The 16,573-nt window shown below is 43.8% G+C and overlaps 3 protein-coding genes across 3 annotated transcripts; 2 read left to right on the forward strand and 1 right to left on the reverse strand.

Moving 5' to 3' along the window:
• Positions 1-188: 188 nt before the first annotated feature.
• On the forward strand, positions 189-1,029 carry LOC134205881 (uncharacterized). Its single transcript, XM_062681547.1, has one exon. The coding sequence runs from the start codon at positions 299-301 to the stop codon at positions 746-748; it is 450 nt and encodes a 149-aa protein (XP_062537531.1). The 5' UTR covers positions 189-298; the 3' UTR covers positions 749-1,029.
• On the forward strand, positions 1,001-14,447 carry LOC134205880 (uncharacterized). Its single transcript, XM_062681546.1, has 5 exons — positions 1,001-1,140; positions 1,200-1,299; positions 1,630-2,796; positions 2,861-3,004; positions 14,112-14,447. The coding sequence occupies exons 2-5, from the start codon at positions 1,234-1,236 to the stop codon at positions 14,337-14,339; spliced, it is 1,605 nt and encodes a 534-aa protein (XP_062537530.1). The 5' UTR covers positions 1,001-1,140; positions 1,200-1,233; the 3' UTR covers positions 14,340-14,447.
• On the reverse strand, positions 14,398-16,371 carry LOC134205879 (protein misato). Its single transcript, XM_062681545.1, has 2 exons — positions 14,742-16,371; positions 14,398-14,683 (listed from the first exon to the last, which is right to left on the reverse strand). The coding sequence occupies exons 1-2, from the start codon at positions 16,219-16,221 to the stop codon at positions 14,475-14,477; spliced, it is 1,689 nt and encodes a 562-aa protein (XP_062537529.1). The 5' UTR covers positions 16,222-16,371; the 3' UTR covers positions 14,398-14,474.
• Positions 16,372-16,573: the final 202 nt, after the last annotated feature.

The raw sequence follows: 16,573 nt of genomic DNA on the forward strand, positions 1-16,573 counted from the left end.
GTACCCAACTGCCCAACATGTTTCGGACAACAAAACAAAGGGAACTGAAACGACAATCTTTATCTTGAAACCCTTGTAACTCTTTTGTTTAGGGCGTTAAACGATTCGGTGAATGGTAAACTTCTGTTTATTCGGGTATAAGAAAACTTTCAGTCTTCCCTTTGACTATGACTAAACAAAAACAAACACATACATAAAAATGTCAGATTTTTAACAAACATTCTTCAATATTTGTGTCCATAATAAATTTTATAACATTCATTCTTTAAAATCCTCTACCAGTGCAAAATTAGTAATAATGTTCTCGTTCTTTAAAAGCAAAAAACCCAGCCCGGATCACACCCCAGCGGAGCCTATACCTGGACCAATTCCTCCCGCACCCAAAGAGGACGACTTCATTTTCGTCGAACGAAAGGGCTCGACACCTTCGCCTTCGACATCGGGAGGAGGAACACTGAACGATTCTCCTTCCCGGGCAGTATCTGGTCTCTATCCGAGTATACCGACGGTTCCAGCTGCTGCTGCTGCTGCTGGCACGACGAGACAGCAAAGCGAGGAAAAAGTTGGCTACCACGTATTGCATGGGGTGCCGTTTAAGCTTTCGCCCGAATTGTCCAAGGACAGCAGCCACTGGGATGTGACGCAGTATCATGTGAATGAAACGCTATCTTTTATCACCAGATCGACCGCTGCTGGACGAGTGGAATATGACTTCAGCTTGGAGAGGAGTGTGCTGTACGAGGGATAGGCGACGGTCGACGATGATTGGGGTTTTATTTTCTTGAAAAAATATGCGATGGTTCAAGAGCAAGAGGTGGCATGTTGCATCAGCTTTTTATCACGCCTTTGCTGAGGAATATTGTGATGATTCCTATGCTTAAAAAGATGGAAAGTAAGAGTTCTTTAGCACTAAAGAAGGATTATGCACTGTGTTCGGACAACGTTAAAGCTTTAGCAAGCCATATATTTGTATGAGTATGTTACGAATTAGTTAATTTAAATAATAAAAATCCTGATTATAGTCACAAATGGATTGTTCATGCATTCGAAACTCCTGTTTATGCAAATGAGAATAATTTGTAAACAGATCAAAAAGTAATAACATCAAGTGTGAAGTTTCTTTTGCTCATGCGCATGAAGGTAATGTGGAAACAAAACAGAGATAGAAACAACATTTAATTCATGAATTTATCAAATAGCTTAATAGGAATAAATTAGTCGCATTAAAAAGGAATGGATTGTCAAGAAATATACGCCTATCAAGATGGAAGTTTAATAATTGATGATTTACCTAATGAGGTATGTATGTATAACTTTTTATAATTCTTCGTTGAAATAGTTGCCATAAAATGATCGATCATATCCTAAAGAACTTTTAGATGGGCCAAATTTATATGCAGTAGAATAGCTCATGCTTTCAAACTATTACACCTTTGAGTGAGCGATACAATACCTTGCTGATGACAATTTTACAATACAATTTTTAGGTCAAACAATGCATAGTTCTTAGTTCAGATACTAATTCCTTTTTAGCGGCATATGGATGATTATTGATCAACTATCGCCTGTTCTGGTTTTCTTGCTGGCGATTTTCCTCAGCATAGTTAACATATTTCCCATTTTTTACAGGTTTTTGAGCGCATAGTGTCTTACTTGAATGTAGAAGATTGCAAAGTTGCCTCTCTGGTCAATCACCGATGGTCCCAGTTTTGTTTTTCACGCATTGTCCTCGGAAAGGTACTTCTGGAAATCAACTGTGCCCAACGTGATGCCTACTACTATTGGACTGTATTGGAGAACAGCATTCGATGCTATCGAAATGTGGTGCTGAAGTTCGCTTTCGACGATGAAGGTTATCTTTTGAGAGTGCTTGACAAATTTCAGGACAGCTTAGTATGGATCAGCATTGAGCAGGATGCCGATGCACGGTTGCTGCACACCGAAATCTCATCCACTTACTTAACCCGGATGCTACAGACATTCGTCAACGTAAAAGTGCTCACCATTAAGACTATCATGGAGCTATCGGATTCAGTAGATGGGTCGGAACTGCCACAGCTGGACAAACTCGAGTCGATCTGTTTGTACACACACTGTATGGAAGGGGACTGGGTCAATTGGACCCAAATGTGTCGTAATCTTAAACGTATCGGAATTCCTCTGCAGGATGGCCATGTAGGATTCCCTAAACTCATTCAACATTTTTGTGATCAAGTCGTGCATCTGTCCATTGATGCGAGATTCGTCGAGCGTGATTCTCTCAACTTTGTACACGAGGAATTCCCAAAACTGAGAAAGTTTCGCTTACTCTACCCAATCAGCAACCCTCCAGTAGCAGGACTTATCAAATCGTTTATCTGTCGGTTGTCAAACCTAACTGAAATAAGTCTGTTTGCCAACTCAATCACTAAAGAAACCCTAGAAGCTATAACCAAAAGTTGCAATCAGCTGCAAATGGTCAGTTTGGACACCAACGATGTTCCGATTACAGCGTTTTCCATTCTATCAAAACTTCCGCAGCTGCGACAGCTGGTGTTGCACAAAATTACCGTCGAGCCTGCCATGGTCACTTCGACTTCGTGTTTCCCCGCGTTACGCCGACTGACGTGCCTTTCGATCCGAATCAATTGTCCGGATGCGTTTTTTCAGCAGCTGAATAGGAAGATCCCGTTGCTGACCGAGCTGGAGCTGTTGGATCGCTTTCGCTTCGGAATCAGCAATTTCAATCAGAATGGCATCGTGGCAGCCATCTGCGCCCACATGATCAATCTACGGCGGCTTGCACTGGTAGATTGGGTAGGTTGCTTCTTATAATGTCCATAATCATGGGACATTCTCATTTGAAGTGGAATCATTGCAGGCCATCTTAGATCTGTCGATTTTCGAAGATCTACATTTGTTGAAGAACCTCGAAGAACTGAGAGTGAAGTGCATTGGAATTAATGCAAACAAGACTGTTCCCCGCTGTGAAGGAGTAAAGAAACTAATTCTGGATATCGAAGCGGTATGTATTTTGCTACGGGATCAATTGATCTGGCTAATGATTGGTTATTTATAATGATTGGATTGGAGCTGGAAAAATGTTGAAGAATACTTAGGGGTCGTTCAAAAATGACGTCTACAGTTTGAGGGGGGAAGGGGGTCAAGATTTTGTGACAATGCGTACACTCGGTATACAAAAAAGCGTGACAGAGGGGAAGGGGGGGTCTAAAAATCTCAAAAAGTAGTGGACGTCATATTTGAAGCACCCCTTATGAATCCTTCGCAGATACGTGGCTTATGTTAATCATACGGAACAGCAAGAATCAACGGTATTATTCTCGATGGTCGGAATAAAATAGAACAGCAGTTTAACAGCAGAAAACTATTTATTCAACTTGTTAGGTGGAGAGCTTGAACAGGAATGAATGATTTGCTACAATTGTTTATTCAATAAAACTTATGTTGCTATGGAGGCCTTCGGTCTCCAAGGAGGTCATCAGCATACTTTGTTGCCGATTTACTCCAACACCCCCTCCTGAATCGGTAAGTCCTAGGAGGGTCCTTAGTTCGCGGAAACGTCCAGGTTCCAGGGGTTTGGTGAACGTGTTTGCTATCTGATTCGCTGTACCAATTGCTTCAATTGTAAGTCGTCCTTGTGCTACATGGTCGCGAAGAAAGTGGTGCTTCACATCAATGTGCTTAACACGCTTGTTCTCCGTATTGGCGGCCATCAAAATGCAGCCACGGTTGTCTTCAAAAATTTTGAACGCCATATTCGGTTGGACTTGTTTGAGGTCCTGGAGGATTCCGTGCAGCCACAGCCCTTCGGAAGCCGCGGCACTCAAGGCTGCATACTCTGCTTCGCACAACGATAACGCAACGGTTTGTTGCTTGCGGCTAGCCCAGGACACGGTGTTACCATAAACTTTGAAAATGTAGCCGCTAACAGATTTTCTATCTTCAGTGTCCGCCCAACTAACAATTTTGGTGCTAAAAGCTTCAACTTCTAGCCTTTGGCTGTATAATATTTGAATAATAGCAGCCAATGCTGAATAAAAGAAAAGCCTCCCTTAAACTTCAACTCGACTATTATCCAAATATCTATCAGCTAGTCAGTTTGTGCCGAATATATTTCATCTTTTATCGTTTATGCAGCTTTCATATAGTCATAAAACAGCTCTGTCTGAATTAGCAACAAAGCTTATCGGTTAAGAGCTCATGTATGTAACAGAGTTGCTTGTTAGCAACTTCCCATATTACGGTGAGTAGCATTCACGATGAAAACGTTTTCGCTGTTCTTATAGCACTAACAATATAGCGCAATGGCGCTATAAATGAACTAACGAAGCTTTTAGGCAACTTCTGAATCTCTTAAGATTACACACCGTTTAAGTAAACCTTATACTGCTTCTTTTAATAGCTTATTTGTATGGAACGTCAAAACCACAATGTTTACATTTGATTTTTGTTGCCGGAGCTGTGTATGAGCTATTGATTTCTGTAATGCAGTTATAAAGGTATTCACCTGCTCTTATAGCAACTGACAAAGCGCTGTCATTAATGCTAGCAGATAATGTAAGAAAACAAGCCATTTAGAAGCGATATTGCTGTTGACGGCTACTGTTAAACGATTAGCAGCAGAGTAGCATCTATACAGATCGAGAAAATGTTGCCTAAAACAATTTCAGCGATTGATGATGCATAAAGGTTAGCCCGCAGAACATGCTGACAGATGTTTGAATACTAGTTGGAATAATGCTGAAAACATAATTTTTAAGCTTATGTGCTGAAAGCAGCATGTAGGCCTCTTTCTAACGTTTATACAGCATGAATCTGAAAATAGCATTAGTAAAATAACCTATAGGGTATGCGAAGAAACACATCCATAATTTTCTTTGTTATTTACATATGTCAAAGTGACGGTGATGACAGAGCAGCGGCCATTGAATCAGGAGATCAGGAGTTTGAATCTAGGTAGCAACAAAATTGGTATTTGAGTTTTCACAAAAAAAATATATAAAAAAAACAATAAATGAACTCCAAAATTTACTCTCCTCTCAAATAATATTTAATCAAATTGAATTCAGTATAGATTCAGTATAGGCTGTATAGAACTTATTTAACGAATTCAAAAAATCTGAATAAGCGCCATTGAAGCGAATTATATTACTAAATGGTTTAGTAAAGATTGAGAAAAAATTGTGGAACATGCTGTAAAGTAGTTGTGCAGGCACGTCAAAAACAGCTGAATAGATTCGCCCGATTTGCTGGTAAAAGCATTGAATAGAAGTTCTTGATCATATGTATAGCACACATATTCAGCTTGAAGCCGTATAGACGAGTTGAAATAACATTTACATTGACATTAAATGTTAGTTGGGCGACGCCCAGTCGGCGTCTGCGTATCCGACTAGTGCCTCAGCGTCGTTGTGCTGCTTGTACTGAAGTTTGAGGTTCTTCGTACCCTTCATGTACCGAAGCGCCCCAGGTATCCAACCGCATAGCATATGTCGGGTCGGACACACAACATTGTGTACATAAGGCTGCCCAGCAACTCACGGTACGGATGCGACACAGGATTCACAGATCGCGCCGGTAGGAGACAGCCCTTCTCCATTGGAGTCTTGACGGGATTGCACTCTTGCATTCCGAACTTTGCTAGCAGCTTCTTGCATCAGGGACATATTACCGGTGACGCTATCGTATCGGATCTTGATTCCGAGGAAGTGGTTTATACCGCCGCAGTCCGTCATCTGAAGCTTCTTGAACAGTGCACGCTTGATTTCCTGCGCCAGGTTTAGCCGATCGGATGCGATCAGCAAATCGTCCACATAGATGATGATGAATACCTCCCTCGATCGTCGATCCTGGTATACAGACAGTAGTCGTGTCGCGAACGAGTAAAGCCGAAATCCAGTAGGAGGTCGTTCAGCTTGCTGTTCCAACAGCGTGGGCTTTGCTTCAGTCCGTAGAGTGAACGTTCCAGCTTGCATACGAGGTGCGGTGGTGCCGAAATGCCTTCAGGTATGGCCATATACACATCTTCTTCCGGCTCACCGTACAGGAACGCGGTCTTCACATCGAGTTGGTGAACGTGCATCCTTCGGTGGACTGCTACAGCAAGAACGGTTCGGACTGTGGTCAACTTCGCTACGGGGGAATACGTTTCGTTGTGGTCGATGCCGGCCTTCCGCAGGAATCCTTTCGCCACCAGGCGTGCCTTGTAACGAACTGGTTCGCCTCGGTCGTCTGGCTTGACTCTGAAGACCCATTTCGATTTAAGCGGAACCACGCCAGCTGGACATCTCACCAATCGCCAAACATGGTTGTCCGCCAACGACTGCAATTCTTCACCGATTGCTTGCTGCCAAAGGGTTTAGTCAGCTCGTCCAGCGATTTCCTTGTACGCCTCAGGAACATCGAAGATCAAACGCTCAGCCTCATCTCGTGCATCGGAACCGTCGACTGGCGCATTGGGAACGTTCTGTACAGCATCTGTAGAAGGAGACTGCGCGGCAGTGAAAAGTTTCCCAACCCAACCATAAATTCTTTCAACTTACCGGGGAGTCTGCGCTCCCGTTCGCTGCGCCTCGGGGTTACCATTTCGAGGTTTGAACCACGGTCTAGTTGCGAAGGGAGCGCTCCGGTTTCGTCAACTTCGTTTTCACCCTCGTTGTCATCATCGTCAGTCAGAATGTCATCTTGTTGAGCCACGAGTGGTTGATTGGTTTGAACAGACCGCACCGGGTGGTGCACGTCTTCCTTGTCCTGATCCTCGAACTCGTACGGAACAACAACCAATGGAGCTTCATCACGGATCTCGGTGGCAAATGAAAAACTGCTCTCATCAAACTTCACATCTCTGGCAAGGAATAACTGTCTCTTCTCTTTATCCCACAGGCGGTATGCATTCGGCGCGTAGCCGATCATCACAGCAGGCTTGCTTTTTGGCTCAAGTTTTCTCCTCTGTGTCGCTGACAGCCAAGCAAATGCTTTGCATCCGAAGACACGCAATTTCTTCAGATCCGGTTTGTGACCAGTCCACATTTCGGCAGGAGTCTTCCAGCCAGATATCGCATTGGTTGGACTTCTATTCGTCAGATACACCGCCGCTAGGACCGCTTCATTCCATAGAGTCTTCGGAACTTGGGCTTCAATAAGCATCGCACGCACCTTTTCTACGATTGTCCGATTGAACCGTTCGGACACCCCATTTTGCTGTGGTGTGTAGGTTGCGGTTGGCTCGATCTGGATCCCCTTGGAAACGTAGAACGCACGCTGATCTTTGGAGCAGTACTCACTCCCTTGACCTGACTGTCGAAATCGGCTTCGAAATCGAGTGCTCCAGAGCAGCACTAGCCATGGCCTCGTATTCCTTGAATTTTTGGAACACCTCGGACTTCTTCTTGATGGGATAAGCTACTGCGAAGTGCGTGTAATCATCAATAAAGGTGACGAAGTGCCGAGAACCATCCCAAGCCGCTGGTGTGATGGGACCCACACATCGGAGTGCACTCGCTCTAGAGGTCTTGCAGCACGAGCTCTAGTACCCGTGAATGGTTCTCGGCACTGCTTTCTAAGAACACAAACATCACAGAAATCCAATTTATTTGGCTCCTCGGGAATACCTGTTACCATTCCGTGCTTAACGAGTGCTTGCATGTTCCTTTCTCCCAAATGGCCAAGTCGGCGGTGCCACAGGTTACCGTTCGCAGCTCCACACATGTTGGCCGCCACAGTATCGACAAACAGATCGAGCTCGTTCGCCCCGCATGGGAAATCTTGCAATCAGCTCTCCTTCGTGCTTCAAGATTGCTTCCGTCTTTGAAAACGTGACATTCAGGTCCGCTTTTGCCATCTTCTTCACAGACAGCAAATTCGCTCGGAGATCTGGTACGTAGAGGACATCCTTCAGGCTGATTTGATTGCCTTCTTTGTTGACGCCCTTAATCGTGCCTCGGTGCCAGGAAACCAGAGATTGGTCATCTTTCGCCACGTTGATTATGACGGGTTGCTTCAGCTTCGTGAGATCGGCGAAACAGTGGTTCACGTTCACAAGATGGTCGGTGGCTCCAGAATCCAGCTTGAAGGACACCACACCATCGTCCTGTGTGCGACCGCACTTTCCGGTCATGAAAACCACCTTACCTCCGGAAGCAGCGTTAGCTTCAGCATGCACATCCGTCTTCAACTTCACGCGACACTCCTTGGCCTTGTGTCTCTTCTTCTGACAGCGGTTGCACTTTCCGGTAAACTTACCAGGTTTCTGCTTCGATCCTTGGAATGCTGATGGTTTCTCTTGAGAGTTGACTACCCGGTCGGTTTTCTTGAGTTCCTCGGCAAGAAGGCGCTCGCGAACAACATCCAGCTTCAAATTATCCTCACCAAGATTTTCCAACGCAGTAACCAACGGATCGAACGATTCGGGAAGGATGGCAAATAGCTGGGACACAACATCGTTTTCTTCAAGCTTCGCCCCGGCCAACTTCAGTTGTCGGATCAGCTCTTCGAATGTCTTCAGGTGATCTTTCACTTTCATCCCTCAGCCATTCGCAGCTTCGCAAGTTGCTTTCTGACGAATGTCTGCGACGAGACGGACTTCTTGGCGTAGACGGCTTCAAGGCTGCTCCAAACTTCCTTTGCCGTCTCCTTGTCCCGGACAAGATCCAGCAGATCGTCATGGATAAATGAGATCAGCAGGTACGCCGCTTTATCGTCTTCTTCCTGGAACTTCACAAGCTCGGCCGGTTCCGCTGGAGGATCCTTCTTGATGACATCCAATAGCTACACGGACTTCAAATACTTCTCCACTCGAAAACGCCAATTTTCAAAGCCGGTGCCTGAGAACAGCGGGATCCCGTGGACCGAATCCTTGCAAGGGTCGCCCATAACCTCTTGATGGTCGGAATAAAATAGAACAGCAGTTTTACAGCAGAAAACTATTTATTAAACTTGTTCGGTGGAGAGCTTCGGAGAAATTCGGAGACGCATAGTGGCTGGAAATCGTACGTACTTTGGACTCCGCAAGACGCTCCGATCGAATAGAGTTCGCCGCCGTACCAAACTGACAATCTACAAAACGCTAATTAGACCGGTAGTCCTCTACGGACACGAGACCTGGACGATGCTCGTGGAGGACCAACGCGCACTTGGAGTTTTCGAAAGGAAAGTGCTGCGTACCATCTATGGTGGGGTGCAGATGGCGGACGGTACGTGGAGGAGGCGAATGAACCACGAATTGCATCAGCTGTTGGGAGAACCATCCATCGTTCACATCGCGAAAATCGGACGACTGCGATGGGCCGGGCACGTAGCCAGAATGTCGGACAGTAACCCGGTGAAAATGGTTCTCGACAACGATCCGACGGGCACAAGAAGGCGAGGTGCGCAGCGGGCAAGGTGGATCGATCAGGTGGAAGATGACTTGCGGACCCTCCGTAGACTGCGTGGTTGGCGACGTGTAGCCATGGACCGAGCCGAATGGAGAAGACTCTTATATACCGCACAGGCCACTTCGGCCTTAGTCTGAATAAATAAATAATAATCGGTGGAGAGCTTGAACAGGAATGAATGATTTGCTACAATTGTTTATTCAATAAAACTTATGTTGCTTCGGAGCCTTCTCCAAGGAGGTCATCAGCATACTTTGTTGCCGATTTACTCCAACAATAATAGCCCTTTCGGCACAATTTTGTTGTACAAGAAAAGCAAAAAATGTTCAACCTCATATTCAACCAAGGGGACATGCATAAATCTCGTAACACTCTTAGGGATTGGATATGAGTTGCAAGAGGTGTGACGATCTATACAAATTTTCGTTATACACTCAACCCTCTTTTACGTCACTTATTGGGGGGACGTAAACGGAATGTGACGTAAAAAGAATTTTTGCTAAAATTTCTAGTACTTCACTTAATTTATTGATAGTGAGGATACTTTCAAATACAATCACTTGCGACTTACATGAGGTATTGTAAGATCTCTCCAAATCCAGGAGATGTTATAAGATCTCCAAATTGTCCTGGAGTTTGAATCAAATGGTCTACCGAATCAACCAAAGCCTTCATGATGTACCAAGCCTTGGTATCAACTCAGTTATGTCCTTCGTGGATTTGTCTTTCAATTGCGTCTCGAAACAAGACATATGAGGTGATGTAAGATCTCCAAATTGTCCTGAAGTTTGAATCAAATGGTCCACCGAATCAACCAAGGCTTCCATGATGTCCCCAGTTTCGGTGTCAACCCAATTTTGTCCTCCGATTATTTGTCTTTCACTTCCGTCTTCAATTCTTGCATGTATGAAGTTGTAAGATCTCCAAATCGTCCTGGAGTTTGAATCAAATGGTCTACCGAATTTACTGAGGCTTGCATGATGGCCTCAGCCACGGTATCATCAAAATCATGCCTTCCGAGTCTTTGTCTTTCACTTGCGTCTCAAGTCCAGGTATATGAGATGTTTTAAGATCTGCAAATTGTCCTAGAGTTTGAATCAAATGGTCTACAGAATCAATCAAGGCTTCCACGATGTCCCTAGCCTCGGTGTCAACCCAATTTTGTCTTCTGAGTATTGGTCTTTACTAACGTCTCAAGTCCAGGTATATTAGGTGTTGTAAGATCTCCAAAATGTCCTGGAGTTTGAATCAAATAATCTAATGAATCAACCAAGGCTTCCATGGTGCCCCCAGCCGCGATATCATCCCAATCATGCCCTCCGAGTATTTGACTTTACTTGCGTTTCAAGTCCAGGTATATGAGATGTTTTAAGATCTCCAAATTGTTCTGGAGTTGGAATCAAATGGTCTACCGAATCTACTGAGGCTTGCACGATGTCCTCAGCTGCGGTATCATCCCACTCATGCCCGCCGAGTATTTGTCTTCACTTGAGTCTCAAAACCAGATATATGAGATGTTTTAAGATCTGCATATTGTCCTGGAGTTTGAATCAGATGGTCTACAGAATCCCCAGCCTCGGTGTCAACCCAATTTTGTCTTCTGAGTATTGGTATTTACTAATGTCTCAAATACAGGCATATTCGAAATTGGAAAATCTCCAAATTGTCCTGGAGTTTGAATCAAATGGTCTATCGAATCAACCAAAGCCTTTATTATGTCCTACGCCGTGGTATCAACTCAATAATGTTCTCTGAGTATTTGTCTTTCACTTGCGTCTCAAAACAAGACATATGAGGTGTTGTAAGATCTCCAAATTGTCCTGGAGTTTGAATCAAATGGTCTAATGAATCAACCAAGGCTACCATTGTTCCCCCAACCACGGTGTGAACCAAATTTTGTCTTTTGAGTATTAATCTTTCACTTGAGTCACAAATTTTAGCATGTTAGATGTTGTAAGATCTTCAAATTGTCCTGAAAATTGAATCAATGGTCTACCAAATCAACCAAGGCTTTCATGATTTCTTCACTCCCGGTATCAACTCAATTATATTCCTCGAGTGTTTGTCTTTCACTCGTCTCAAATCAAGGCATATGAGGTGCTGTAAGATCACAAAGTTTTCCTGGAATTTGGATAGTTAGCGAATTGAGTCTCAAATTCTGACATGTAACATGTTGTAAGATCTCCCAATTGTTCTAGAGATTGAATCAAATGGTCTACCGAATCAATCAAGGCTTCCATTATGTCCCCGGCCACGAAGTCTAGACTTGTTGAATGCGTATCTAATATGGATCTATGGATCAAAATGGGATGAACCATTTAAAAATAATAATCCTGTAGACCTAAAGACCAGTACTCCATGCCTTTCTTAAATTACATGGAATGGAACAATAGTTGAAGAGGTATCCAATTTAGTTCTATGGATCAAAACGGGTATGAGCAAGTTTTTTTTAAAGAGATAACAGTCTTTTGGTTACGCGTGTTGACCGTAAAGCTTATATTTCAGGGATGGATGATATTCATGAATGATCTGCAATGGAAAAATAGTTGAAGCCGTATTCACTTTGGTTCTATGAATCAGAAAGGGCATGGTCCATATGAATTGCCGAATTTAGTCACAATTAAATTGCTAGACCAATCCCTACAAACATTTTAGTTTTATGCTGATTTCACCGAAGTCATGTAGAGCAAATAATGGTTTTCATGACCTTTATAGAGCTAAAAATGTTCCTTGGGATGATTGTCTGACTTGTGCTGCTCAGGTTGTTACTGGGGTTGCTGGGGACATCATGAAGGCCTTGGTTGATTCAAGCTCCAGGACGATTTGGAGATCTTAAAACAACTCATATACCTGGAATTGAAACGGATCATGGAAGCCTTGGTTGATCCGGCAGACCATTCAAACTCCTGGACAATTTGGAGATCTTACAACATCTTATATGCCTGGATTTGAGACGCAAGTGAAAGTAAAATACTCGGAGGACATAATTGGGTTGATACCGCAGCTATGGACATCATGGAAGCCTTGGTTGATTCGGCAGACCATTTGATTCAAACTCCAGGACGATTTGAAGATCCTACTACATCTCATATGTCCGTTTTTGAGACGCAAGTGAAAGAAAATTAATCGGAGGACATAATTGGGTTGATACCGCAGCTATGGACATCACGGAAGCCTTGGTTGATTCGGCAGACTATTTGATTCAAACCTCAGGACGATTTGGAGATCTTACTATATCTCATATGTCTGGATTTGAGACGCTAGTGAAAGAAAATTACTTGGAGGCATAATTGGGTTAATACCGCAGCTAATTCGGCAGACCATTTGATTCAAACTCCAGGACGATTTGGAGATCTTATTACATCTTATGTGTCTGGATTTGAGACCCAAGTGAAAGACAAATACTCGGAGAACATAATTGGGTTGATACCGCGGCTTGGAACATCATGGAAGCCTCGGTTGATTCGGCAGACCATTTGATTCAAACTCCAGGACGATTTGGAGATCTTACTAAATCTTATATGTCTGGATTTGAGACCCAAGTGAAAGACAAATACTCGGAGGACATAATTGGGTTGATACCGCTGCTGGGGAAATTATGGAAGCTTCGGTTGATTCGGCAGACCATTTGATTCAAACCTCAGGACGATTTGGAGATCTTACTACATCTTATATATCTGGATTTGAGACCCAAGTGAAAGAAAATTACTCGGAGGACATAATTGGGTTGATACCGCAGCTATGGACATCATGGAAGCCTTGGTGGATTCGGCAGACCATTTGATTCAAACTCCAGGACGATTTGGAGATCTTACTACATCTCATATGTCTGGATTTGAGACGCAAGTGAAAGAAAATTACTCGGAGGACATAATTGGTTTGATACCGCAGCTTGGGACACCATGGAAGCCTCGGTTGATTCGGCAGACCATTTGATTCAAACTCCAGGACGATTTGGAGACCTTACTACATCTCATATGTCTGGATTTGAGAAGTAAGTGAAAGAAAATTACTCGGAGGACATAATTGGGTTGATACCGCAGCTATGGACATCATGAAAGCCTTGGTTGATTCGGCAGACCATTTGATTCAAACTCCAGGTCGATTTGGAGATCTTACTAGATCTCATATGTCTGGATTTGAGACCCAAGTGAAAGACAAATACTCGGAGGAACGGCTGCTTATGGCATATTGTGTTTGGTTTAATAGATCACATAGAGCATGAACCATTTCATAAAACAGATAACAGCCCTTCGGTTACGCGGATACACCTCAAGACTTATATTCCAGGGAATTCTTGTATGACCTGGAACGGAATTTGGTTCAATATATCAAATTGGGCATAAACCATTTTTTACAAGAGATAACAGCTCTTTCGCTACGCTTGTAGACCTTAGGTCCTCGGTTACGCGTGTAGACTCCAGGAAATTCTTGGATGACCTGGAACGGAACAATTGTTGAAGGCAAATGATGTGTATACAAAGCATCTACTTTGTTCTTTGGGTTTCTAAGAGTGCCTTGTTATAGGCTTACTTTTGGATGTCAATAATGTTTCAAATTCTTTTTACGTCACGTGCCGTAAAAAGGAGGCCGTAAAACGAAGTGACGTAAAAAAAACTGCCGTAAAAAGAGGGTTGAGTGTACTTTATACCTCAAGTGTGACAGGAAGGGTTAAAAATGGCTAAATTTTGCGTAATTAATTAATCTTCCCTAATCGAAGGTTTAATCTATTTTCAGCACAAACCAACAGATACGATCCCTCCCGTAAGCCGTCTGACCCTGGCAGAAATAATTTCCGGAGCCTTTCCTAACTTGAAAAGTATCGAACTACCCAAGCAACTACTCGATAAGACTAAATGCTCCGAACAGGAAATTGCTGCCCTCCGATCGGCTATGCCCGATTGTACGCTTTACCGCCGCACTCGTCCACCAATGGCAGACAAAGACTACGCAGCTTTGCTCTAGTCCGAAACGCGGCTCTGTAGAAGGACTTTCTCTATTAAATGCCATTATTACTGCGACGTAGTTAAGCGCTTTTGTGTACAAGGCCTTATGTTTTACCTTGTCTTGCATTTTTTTTTAAATAAAAATATAAAAAATTTAAAGTTCATAATTGTCATCATACCTTTCTTTGAAGTCCATCAGTCGATCCATACTTTCTCGGTAATCCTCCAGCTCCAGGCCACTCTCAGCAAAACGGGAGATTTTTGCAATTTTTATTCGACTCGCCTCGCGATGCAGGCTATCCAGGGTATCTGCCAGGTCTCCGGATGATTGGATCATCGCCAAGGTCGGCATGGAAATCACTTCTGCAATAGAACAAAATCACGATTACCGAATCCAAATTTGCAATTTACTTTAACTTACTTTGCTTGACTCCTAAATCGTATTCGTGTAGGAATCCATCAAATCCCACCCGTGACTGCAACAGCTCGTTAGGGAACGGCGTCCGAAGATCCATCGGTGCTTTGCATGCTGTCACGTGCGACACACTGGCATGAAGTCTACACTGATAGTAGAATTGCAGCATTTCGCTCACGGAGTCACATCGATACGCTGCCATGCGCTGCTGTCTTTGGGCCGACTTAGACGTCGGAGGTCTTTTCAGCCTATTTCGAGGGAGACCACGGACCGACACCGACTGGAAGAGGTACTTGGTTCCGACTGAACAATTGGGCGTTAACTGGGTGTGAAGTAGCTTCTGCTCAGATTGTTGGTCGAGGAAATCGATTAGATCTTCGGAGCTGTTCATACCGAAGGGCAAAGCCAACGCCGCGGCAGCCATCTTCCGTCCATAGGGGCTTACTTCACCACATAAACTGGCGAGAAAGTTGTCTTGTGCTGGATTTTTCAAGCGATACCGAAGTGAAACGGTATCCAGGAACGTGGCCAACAACGCTGAAGTTTGGTAAAAGTTGCTTCCACCGTAGGCAACATGGGGGAAAGATCGTGGTTGATCAAGACTCCGCCAGCAGCGCCCCATGGTGGATAAAGGAACAAAAAGCGAACACGATTCCATTAAATTTGAAAAGGAGAGCGCCGTATTGATTATTCGAACCGATGCCGTCATTATGTCATCCGCATTTTTAAAGTTTAGCATCTTCGGAGGAATTAACGGAAATACTAAACTAGCCTTTCCGTATTCATCTTGCAAATGTTCCAGACACCTCACTCCCAATCCTGCGAATCCATCAACACAGTCGAAAAGCGTTTGAAACCCCTGGCACCCATCACATTCCTCCACATATTGTCGTATTCTATCCGTAACTTCATCCTGGAAGTCGTAGTTCCTCCACATTTCCATCCCATTCGTTATTGTATCAAACAAATTCTCTTCTTTTGAGTGGCTATACTCGCTCACCATATTAATACTTCTCGGATGATATCGCGAATAGCTGAAATCGATCCAATCCTGAACCGTGTCTTTGAAATTGTAATCCTTCTCTTCCTCATTATCATCCTCATCATCTTTCTCATCACCCACCAAATCACGCTGGAATTCACATTTCTCCACCGGATCTTTCCTGATCACTTCCACTTTAGCTGCTTCCCAACCGATTCCACTGATAAGTTCATCCTCGTTAGCTGGTTGCTGTTGCCCTTGGTACAGCTCCCCCTGCTCCGGCATAAACTTCAGCGTCCCTTTCAAATCCACCAACAGCATCCGTGGGGTGTAGGTTGTCTGCCGGTTCAGCGTCCTACCTTCCCGGTACAGAACATCGTGGTCAACCTCTGACGGGTCGGCATTCGGGTCGTAGTTGAAGGAGGCTTCCTGAATGTTCCACCAGTGTGTTCCGACGTAATTGGCGTAGTTTCCTAGCTGAAGAGTCAAAATTTCGCGTGCCATTGTGAATGGTAAATTAACACTAAATTTAATGAATTTTTCACATTTGAAGAAATTTTAAATTTTTGCATGCGCATTCACATTCCGAGATTGCGATCGAACAGCTTCAAAACGTAAACAGAATTATTTACACCATGATTTACACCTTTCCTTTACACCGGACGAACAAAAGCGACCAATTCTGCTCGAAAACTATTCGGTAGGCACAGCTCTATGGGTCTGATCAAATATTACGTAACGCAATAGGGGGTGGGGGGTTGTTTGATTTTTGCAGGTCGGCACGACGCCATGTTTTTGTAGCCAACATCTCAATGTAAAATTCATGATAGTATTTGTTTTGTTTACAAACATCACG

This window comes from Armigeres subalbatus, chromosome 1 (assembly GCF_024139115.2).
Source record: "Armigeres subalbatus isolate Guangzhou_Male chromosome 1, GZ_Asu_2, whole genome shotgun sequence".
Lineage (NCBI taxonomy): Eukaryota > Metazoa > Arthropoda > Insecta > Diptera > Culicidae > Armigeres > Armigeres subalbatus.